At 59.1% G+C, this 9,444-nt stretch overlaps 1 protein-coding gene across 2 annotated transcripts; it reads left to right on the top strand.

Moving 5' to 3' along the window:
- The first annotated feature begins 2,696 nt into the window (after positions 1-2,696).
- Positions 2,697-7,914, top strand: EPN3 (epsin 3). 2 transcript variants are annotated; one of them, XM_041001091.1, is made up of 9 exons: positions 2,697-3,258; positions 4,125-4,243; positions 4,809-4,889; positions 5,136-5,264; positions 6,036-6,120; positions 6,509-6,778; positions 6,881-6,979; positions 7,100-7,330; positions 7,501-7,914. In XM_041001091.1, the coding sequence occupies exons 1-9, from the start codon at positions 2,697-2,699 to the stop codon at positions 7,821-7,823; spliced, it is 1,899 nt and encodes a 632-aa protein (XP_040857025.1). In that variant the 3' UTR covers positions 7,824-7,914. The 2 variants fall into 2 exon arrangements, with proteins under 2 accessions (XP_040857025.1, XP_040857026.1); XM_041001092.1 differs by lacking the exon at positions 4,809-4,889.
- The last annotated feature ends 1,530 nt before the right edge of the window (positions 7,915-9,444 follow it).

Genomic DNA, 9,444 nt, shown 5'->3' with positions numbered 1-9,444 from the left:
CGGAAGGGGACTCAGGACTCTGGGAGGGGACTTAGGACTCTCTCTACACCCCAGGATGTAGCATCTTTGGTGGTGGTCTCCAGGGCAGCCCCCACCCCACCCCACCCCAGCCTTCCTGTCTCTTCTGGAACTAGGAACTGGAAGCTGTCATTCCCCAGCTGCTCCCTCTAGACCTGGCCCCAGGGAAGAGGCTGCTGAGGCCCCTGACTCTGAATAAACTCCTGCAGTCTGAACCTCACTGGGGGGTGGATGGTCCATGCTCTTCCTTACCCGCCCCTCACACCTCCTCCTGCAGTTCTCCGCTGTGAGACAGGTATGTCCCAACACCCACCTCACCCCCTGCTGGCCCTTTTCCCACTCCCTCCGTCCTTGTCCCTTCTGCCCTCTTCCCCACCCCCTACGCTCCACATTTCAGAATTGGCCTCCCTGGCCCTGCCTTCTCTGTGTCCTTCCCTCCACCTGACAGGGTCTGGCTCAAGGTCACTGCAGTAATTCCATACCCGGCTGCCCGGGGCTGCCGCTGCCACCACCACCGTCTTATCGGCTGCTGGGTTTCTGTTTCACTCCCTTTAATTTCTGGGCATATTGTGTTCGATAAAACCCTTTGCTTGTAACGCGGCTGGCAGCGCTCCCAGCCGCTCCCTCCCGCCTTCCTTCCCTTCCTCCTCCCTCCCCTCCACGCTGCTCCCTCGGCCTCACCCCGCCCCCTCCTCCTCCCTCCCTCCCCTGCCCCCTCACACTCCTGGGCTGTGAGGGCGAGCCACCTCCTGGCTGGGCTGGTAGCATGCATTTCTGATCTCCTGCCTCTCCTCCAGCTCTGGCAGAAAATGCCCAGCTTCAAGGAGAAAAGTGTACCCCAGGCCTGGGTCCCCTCCCACTAGGCCAGTACCCCCATCCAAACCAGGGAGGGCTCTGGTGGAGGCAGGATACCTGACTGGTTCTGCTGGTTCCAGTGGCCAGTAGGGAGGGGCGACCGCCAGGGCGGGCAAGGGTGCACAATTATTTCTCATCTTGACTCTGCCACCTGCCCCAGTCGGGAAGCTGAGGACAGGTCTGAGTCATGGACAAGGGGGAGGGCAGAAGTTAAACAAGTTGTGGCCGCGGCATCCCCACAGAAGGCCAGCCACCGGCTGGACAGGAAGACAAACAGAAGCCAGAAGGTAGGGACACCCCACTCCTTCCTTGGGGCCTGAACCCACCCAGGGCCCCTGGCCCAAAGAACCTACCAAGGTCTATGGGGCAGCAGGGCTGGGGTAGAAAGAGTGGTGTTGAGTGGGAGAGCAGGTTGTCTGCTATCCCTGGTAGCCTGGGGACCAGCTGAAGCCAGGTCAGGCTGGGAAGGTGGCAGGGCTGAGAGGTGTCAGGAGGTGGGGAAGCACTGCCCCCAGGCCCAGCATAGAACTTGAGCAAGCGCACCTGTGTTCCTGAGGGTGGAATGGCAGTAGCAGGGGATTCCTCTTTTGGCTTTTTTAAGAGGCCTTGGGAATAGAGAGCTTTATGCTCTCTGGGGCCTGGGTTTGGTCTTGACGCTGGCAGGAGGGAGGTGGGCAGGTCCCAACCCTCCTCAATCTGGGAGTGTCAGAGGTATGCTATGTACCCAGGGCTTGGGGGCTCCTTCTAGCTGGGAAGGTGGCACTGAGACAGTCAACCAGATGAATTATTTACCATACTGCATGGCATTGATGATAGATGATCAATGGTGAGTCTCTTGGAAACCCAGGTGTCAGTCTAGCTCTGCCTCCTACCTGCTGAGGTCGATATGCATGTGTGTGGCAGGCATTAGATCCCTGTGGAAAGTGGCCTTCCCCGTCCCTCCCCTGGGGCCGGCTCGCAGCACTGCCTCCTTGAGCTGTCCTTTTGCGCTATGGGGTTCACTCCTCCTCACCCCCCCCTTTGGTCAGCCATCTCCTCTTGGAGGGCTCCCCTGCTTCTTCTTGCTTGCCTTGCTCTCCACTTGCCCATGCAAACTGTGATTGTTTGCACTCTCTCAGCTGACCGGAGGTAGACCAGAGCAACATAGTGCCCAGCTCAGGAAAGGCCTCCAGGAAACAGACAAAAGTCAACATGAGCAGCGAGCCAGGAGGGTGACAATAGAAGGCAGAGAGGACAGACCCTGAGCTAGGCCCTGGCAGAACTGAAGAGGTGGCCAAGGAGAAGGGAAGCTAAGGGCACATTCCTGGGCATCCTGGCATCTCCATGGAGGGGGCAGCCTGTGACCAGATGAGCTAATAGATCCCTGAGCTTCACTTCCCCATCCGTAAGTAGCTGTAATAATACCAACAACAGCAATAATAATAATACTAATATTGGCATCTTTACTGTGGTGAGCTGGGCGGGCTTCAGGGGTCATTGCTGGTAGCTTGCCTGAATACATAAAATAAAAAAGCACACAGTAGGTTCCCACTTGGTCATCGCTTAACTTGCCTGCTAAATACATAAAATGAGAAAACACACAGTAGGTGTGTTTAGCCTCTGAGTCAGGCTAAGCGACCAGTAGCTAAGCGACCAGTGAGACCAGCCACAGTCCCTGAGCTCCGGCCCCTCTCTTCCTCAGCCCCATGTGGAACCCACGGATGCAGCCACCCTGCTGAGAGCACCTTGGTTCACCCTCAGAGACTGTGACCTCAAGACGGTGGCCCTCCCCAGCCCTCCACCTCCGGCGGGGGTGAGCGCTGGCCCCCTGCAAGTCACCGGCCATGACAACATCCGCGCTGCGACGCCAGGTGAAGAACATTGTGCACAACTATTCAGAGGCCGAGATCAAAGTGCGCGAGGCCACCAGCAATGACCCCTGGGGCCCGCCCAGCTCGCTCATGTCCGAGATCGCCGACCTGACCTTCAACACGGTAGCCTTTGCTGAGGTCATGGGCATGCTATGGCGACGGCTCAATGACAGCGGCAAGAACTGGCGGCACGTGTACAAGGCACTGACGCTGCTGGACTACCTGCTCAAGACGGGCTCTGAGAGGGTAGCCCAGCAGTGCCGTGAGAACCTCTACACCATCCAGACCCTCAAGGACTTCCAGTACATGGACCGCGATGGCAAGGACCAGGGTGTCAATGTGCGCGAGAAGGTCAAGCAAGTGATGGCCTTGCTTAAGGATGAAGAGCGCCTACGGCAGGAGCGGAGCCATGCCCTCAAGACCAAGGAGCGCATGGCACTGGAGGGTACAGGCATTGGCAGTGGACAGCTGGGCTTCAGCCGCCGCCATGGCGAGGACTATGGGCGCACCCGTGGTTCCCCATCCTCCTACAACTGTGAGTGGGTTGGGGTGGGGTGGGAGTGCTGGGCCCAAGTGAGCTCTAAGCTCCAATCATGCCTCCGTAATTCCGAGCCATGGAGTACAGGGTGGATCTCCAAGAGACGGACAAAGGAGTCAGTGAGGGAAGTTGGTGGGCACTCACCGAAGGGCTTTAACTGTGACAAGCAAGGCCTCAGACAATCATGATGCTGACACATGATTGTCTATTAGGGCGGCACAGTGCCAGAACACAGGCCCTGGGAGTCGAATATCCCCATCCAAGCTGCGTGATCTTAGCAGCCAGTTCTGTATACCTCAGCATCCCCATTTATAAAGTGGGCATAATCTTAGTTCTGGTACTGTCTGAGCCAAACCTTAAAGGAGGCCAGGAATGCCCTTGACCCTGTGGCCAGACACCGGCATTCACTCTGGTCATGCGCCCCGCCTCCCCCACCACTGGAGAGTACTGTTCTTGAGAACAGGAGCACCTGCCAGCCGGTTCCTGACTCTCCTTTCCCCTGTGGCAGAAGGCTCCCCATGAAATCCTGCTGGCAGTTTTTGCTGCAGCTTTGAGGTCATGACCTTGTTGCACTGAAACCTCCCAGCTTCCCACATGTGCTTGAGCAGGCTGCCTGGAAGGGTCCAGGGGCCACAATCAAAGGTTCTGGGTTTAGGATCCTGGCCAGCCTGCCCCCTGAACCATGCGTGCATCTGCCAAGAAGGAGCTGCAGTGGAAGGGGAAAACTTGGGCAGAGTGGTCCTCTGGGGTCCTCAACTGCCAGATGTGTCCCCCACCCCCTGTCAGTGGTCCCCTCTGGACTACAGCTTCCTGGCAGGCAGAGGGTACGGGCCTGGCCACAGAAGACCCAATCATTGTTGCAGCCTCCTCTTCATCCCCCCGCTACACTTCTGACCTGGAGCAGGCCCGGCCTCAGACATCAGGAGAGGAAGAATTGCAGCTACAGCTGGCATTGGCCATGAGCCGCGAGGAAGCTGAGAAGGTGAGGACCCCCTCCCCAGGCAGGGCAGGGCTGGGCTGGAGAGGGGGGAAGAAGAGCTTAGGTACTTCATGACCTCAACTCAGACTCCCAGAGTCTCCCAGTGGCGCCCAGAAACCCCACTCCTGCCCCCAAGGCCAGCACAGGGCCTGTCTATATCTTTGAAACTGAACCCAGCAGGGACTGCCTGTCTCCCTCCCTCCCTCCAGCCCTCTGGCTGGGCCTCTAGAGATTGGTACATGTGTGCTTGGGTCCTTGTAGTGATGGTGGTTGGAGAGGGTGAGGGTACTAATAGTGTCCTAGGAGACACTGGGCTCTTTGCGCCCCCCCCCCACACCAGTTGTCCCTTTGCCACTTTGTAGAGACAGGGACAATATACCCCTGAGGTCATCTTTGCTGCTGTCCGTGCATCTGTGGCCCCAGGAAGACAACTGGGCGGCATATAGCAGGCTACCTAGGAGAGAATGATTACCCTGTCCCACCACCCCATTACCCAGACAGGACTGTGCTGTCTGGTCCCAGGGTGGGAGCACAGGGCCAAGTTCACCTGTATCTTCCTCCCTCACAGCCGGTCCCCCCAGCTTCCCCCAGGGACGAGGACCTGCAGTTACAGCTGGCTCTGCGCCTGAGCCGGCAGGAGCACGAGAAGGTAGTGAGTGGGCCGAGCCACCTGGGCTGCAGGTGCTGCTGCCGGTGAAGGCACTGCTGCTGCTGGTGGTGGAGGCACTCGCTGCTGCGTGGGCACTGACAGGCTCCTGGCGCTGCCCCCGGGGGGGTCCCGCCACGCTCAATCTCTCAGCTGCCTCCCGCTCTGCACTCTCGTTGACTTCAGTCTCAGATGTACCCTCAGGTCTGGCCTGGGCAGCTCACACTCTTCCTTCTGTGCCTTCTGCAGGAGGTGAGGTCCTGGCGAGGGGACGATTCCCCTACAGCCAATGGCATGGGGGCCACCTCCCACCACCGGCAAGACCAAGAGCCAGAGAGAGAAGACAGAAAGGAGGAGGAGAAGCTGACAACCAGCCAGGTACAGGGCAGGCTGGGTGCTAGACAAGGCCTGAGAGGAACGCAGTGTTGGCACTTGTCCAGTGCAGACAGTGTGTGGTCTATGGCACACGCTAAGTAGCCATTAAATCACAATGTCTGGAGTTGGCGGGGGGTGGGGGGGTCAGTTCTAGCAGCCTCCCATCCTGACTGCAATGACAGTTCAACGTGAGATGAGAATCTTGAGTTCTGGGTTTGCTGTTATCACTTACATGATAACTCGGAGCACTTCAGTGTTGTGGCCAGTTCCTTGTACTTTGTGGATAACAGCGGGAAGGGGAGCTCAGGCACATAGCACTGGCGACCTCTGGGGCTCAGACACATGCTCCCCAGGGAGAGGCACCAGCTCCCCCTGCCTCTCCCCTGGGGTGTCTCTGTCCCAGCCTGCCCATATCTGTGGAGGTACCTCCTTGCTAAGAAGTCTGCCTACTTCTGCTCCTCTGGGTTCTAGCCCAGCTCTGCCTCCCTCTGGCTATTTCACTTTGGGAAAATGGATGCCCCTCTCTGGGCCTCAGCTGCCTCACCTGTGAAATGGGCACATCCCCCGCTCCTGTCTACCACACGAATTTGAGAATCAGGCACTGAACAGATAAGGAAACATGCCTAGCCTGGGGATCTGTGGACAAAGGTGAGGGATTGTTAAGAGATGTTTGTGGAATGAATAAAGGAGGGAATGAGCTGGAGTCAGGCCAGCCACTGCCCTGCCAGCCAGCCCCACCCACTTCTGAGCTCTGGTTGCCTCTCCCCTCCACAGTCCTCCATCCTGGACTTGGTCGACATCTTCACACCTGCCCCAGCCCTGCCCTCCACACACTCTGCCGGTCCGTGGGACATTCCAGGTGGGCATGGACTGGCCAGAGAATGCTTCCTTGTCCTCCCTCAGGGCCCTGCTGGCAGCCCCTCCCTGACAGCTGAGCCTTGTGGCTTTCTCAGTGACATCTTGTTGGGGGTGGGGGCAGCTGAAAGGTTCTGCTCTCTGAAAGTCTCTTCTTTGGATGCCCTCAGCGGCTCAGCCCCACTGAGAGAGAGAGAGAGAGAGAGAGAGAGAGAGAGAGGCTGCCAGGGCTGCCTCATGCCTGGGGTCCCGCTCCTGGGATAACATTTCTCCAGCTTACTGGCTGATCCCTAAGTCAGCATCCCCGCCAGGGCACTGGATAGGTCCCCCACCCTCGGGAAGGGGCAGGGCAGGGCAGAGCAGGGCTCATGGCTGCCGTGTTCTCATTGCAGGTCTCAGGCCAAGCGCAGAGCCTAGCGGTTCTTCCTGGGGGTCTTCTGCAGACCCCTGGTCCCCCATGCCCTCAGGGGACACCCGGTCCCGAAGCCAGCCTTGGGATCTGCTTCCCACGCTCTCCTCCTCTGAACCCTGGGGCAGGACCCCAGTCCTGCCTGCTGGCCCCCCCACCACAGACCCCTGGGCACCCATTTCTCCCCACCACAAAGTCCCCAGCACTGGGGCAAACCCGTGGGGGACCCCCATGGAGACCTCAGATACACCTGGTAGGTAGAGGGCCAGAGGCTGGGGGAGAGGCTGGAGGCTGCTGGGTATCCCTGCCTCCTGCCCTGCCACCTGCCCCTTTTATATCTTTCTGCTGGTTCTAGGCAGTACCTCGGTCTTGGACCCATTTGCCAATCTTTCAGAATCTACAGAGCCCAAGGAGGCCCAAGCCCTGCCCGCCATGAAGCCTGCAAGCCCTGTGGGTGAGCAGACCAGAGGGGAAGCCAGGCTGGAAGAAAGCGTCCTCTGCCTCCTCTTCCTCCCTCCCCCCACCCAGGTGGTCCATCCCTCACCCCCCCAGTGACCTCCCATTTCTCCCCCAGAGCTGGACCTGCTTGGAGAGCCCAGCCCGAGTTCCAAGCAAAATGGCACGAAGGAACCTGACACCTTTGACCTGGGCGTATTGGGAGAAGCGCTGACCCAGCCCAGCAAGGAAGCCCCTGCCTGCCGCACTCCGGAGTCCTTCCTGGGACCCTCGGCCTCATCCTTGGTCAACCTTGACTCGCTGGTCAAGGCGCCTTTGGCGGCAACGACCCGGAACCCCTTCCTCACAGGTAGTACACCCCACTTCCTACACCCCACCTAGCAAGACCCAGCCTAGCCGCTGGGACCTAGCCGCTGTCCTAAAATCCTTCTCTCTCCTCCCATTTTGAAGCACCCTCTCCACTTAGGACTGTGGCCCCGGGGACCACTCCAAGCCCCTTGCGCACATTCCTTCCCGCAGGTCTCAGTGCTCCATCACCCACCAACCCGTTCGATGCAGGCGAGCAGGGCAGACCGACGCTAAACCAGATGCGCGCGGCCTCGCCAGCCCTGGGCGGGCCTATCAGGGCTCCCCTAGGCTCCATGACCTACAGCGCCTCCCTTCCCCTCCCGCTCAGCAGCGTGCCGGTCACCGCGACCCTCCCCGCCTCCGCCAGTGTCTTTCCGCAGGCCGGTGCCTTCGCGCCGCTGCCCGCAAGCCTGCCGCAGCCGCTGCTGCCCACGTCCGGCTCGGCTGGGCCGCTGCACCTGCCCCCGCAGGCCGGCACCAACCCCTTCCTCTGAGCGCCGCCTGGCGCATGCGCGCCAAGGCCCTGCTTGCGCTCTACCCACCACCCTTCCCCCTGGTCTGGGGCGGGGTGGTCGCACTCGGGGACCACTGATGGCGACCTCAGGCGACCCCCAGCAAAACTAGAGATCACTGTGTTCCGGGGGCCGAAACCACGCCCCCAAAATAAAGACTGGAAACCACGACCTCTCAGCAAGTGGACTGATTGCAGGGTGTGGCACCAGGGCTGGACCACAGCACCCATCACTGGCTGCGGAGACCATTCCTCCACAACTGGGGCGCCAGAATGGCCCCTCCCAGCCCTCTCAATCTGCCCGCCCTCACTTCCCCCATCAGTTTGGCTCCTGTGGTCACTACCATGGCACTAGGTGACATGCAACAGCCAAGGACAAAAGGTGTTTGTTTCATTTATTGTGCACTGTTTGGGAGCTAAGTACCTTAGGCAGATCATTCTATTTAAATTCTCGCACCTACCCTGACAGGCAGGTGATAGTATTTGTTCTTTTTCAGAAGGCCTGGGGCCAAGCACTAAATGCAGCTACAGGGCTCTAGGCTCTCACCAGGACTGTATATGTCCAGGCAGGGAGAGTAGGTGAATGAAGTGCACCAAGTCCTCTGACAGCCACTGTCCAGGACTCACCCCTTCTTGCAGCTGGCACTCCTCTCATTCACAGATGAAGAAACCGCAGTTCAACTCCCTGAGTCCTGGAAGCCCTGGGCAGAGCTGAGAGTGGAGATGAGGGCATGAGAAAGCCTGACTCTGCAGCCAGCTGCTCTCCCAGGCTGAGCCCCGATCGAATATTGACTGGTGGCTGTGGACCAAATGCTGGGCTCACATGGGATGGGTCTGAAATTTATTCAACCCACAGCCTTTAGGAGCTAAAAATGCAGCAGGGCTGACAAGCTGGTGGCAGATGCAGGAGCAGTAGTGCAGACCCAGTGTGGGAGCTGGCCTCCCCTTTTGCACAGAACCCCCTCCAGTCAGACTCTCCCTGCCTTCCCCAGGACCGGAAAGAAACTCAGCTCTCCTGGGGGCTCATGCGGGGTGGGGAGGGAAACACCCTGTGTCCTTAGAGCTTGGGCTGAGATGGGGTTGGGGGAGAGGGTCTTACCCTAGTTCCGTGATGGAAGGATAAGAGCACCTGCTATGCAGCCAGCCCACAGGGTTCAGGCCACGCTCTTTGGTTTGAACTTGGGAATAATGCTAATCACTCAAACATCAGTGACTCTGTTCCATGACCTTGGCTACACCTGTGTTTCCTTGCTTCCTGATGAGGTCACTACGTGTGCGGGTGTGTGTGTGTGTGTGTGTGTATGCATGCTCCTGTGTCCCTCCCTCGGCCCACCCCCTTCTGCAACCTGCCCTGAGCACTGAACCCACTGTGGCTAACACACCTGGCCCGGCTGAGCACAACAGCTCCATCTTAATGCTATCTGTCAGCCCCTCCCTCTGTGCCTGCCCCACCTGGGCTTGGACTGTGCCCTGTGCAGAGCTGTCCTTCTCCTCCTCCAGGAAGTCCTCCCAGGGCTGCCAACATCCCCAGATGCTCAGGCTCCCCTTGGCCAGGTTTTACCTCCATCCCAAATGGAAGCAGGGTGGGGCTCTCTGAGCTCCGC

This window comes from Ochotona curzoniae, unplaced genomic scaffold (assembly GCF_017591425.1).
Source record: "Ochotona curzoniae isolate NIBS_2020 unplaced genomic scaffold, NIBS_Ocur_1.0 scaffold_2453, whole genome shotgun sequence".
Taxonomy (NCBI): Eukaryota; Metazoa; Chordata; class Mammalia; order Lagomorpha; family Ochotonidae; genus Ochotona; species Ochotona curzoniae.
The sequence above is the reverse complement of the archived record's forward strand: the minus strand, read 5'-3'. Positions and strand labels throughout refer to the sequence as shown.

Coding starts and splice junctions, on each gene's coding strand:
- EPN3 (XM_041001091.1), top strand. CDS start 2,697: ATGACAACATCCGCGCTGCGACGCCAGGTGAAGAACATTGTGCACAAC. Junction 4,244..4,808: donor GCCGCGAGGAAGCTGAGAAG/GTGAGGACCCCC, acceptor CCTCCCTCACAG/CCGGTCCCCCCAGCTTCCCC. Junction 4,890..5,135: donor GCCGGCAGGAGCACGAGAAG/GTAGTGAGTGGG, acceptor TGCCTTCTGCAG/GAGGTGAGGTCCTGGCGAGG.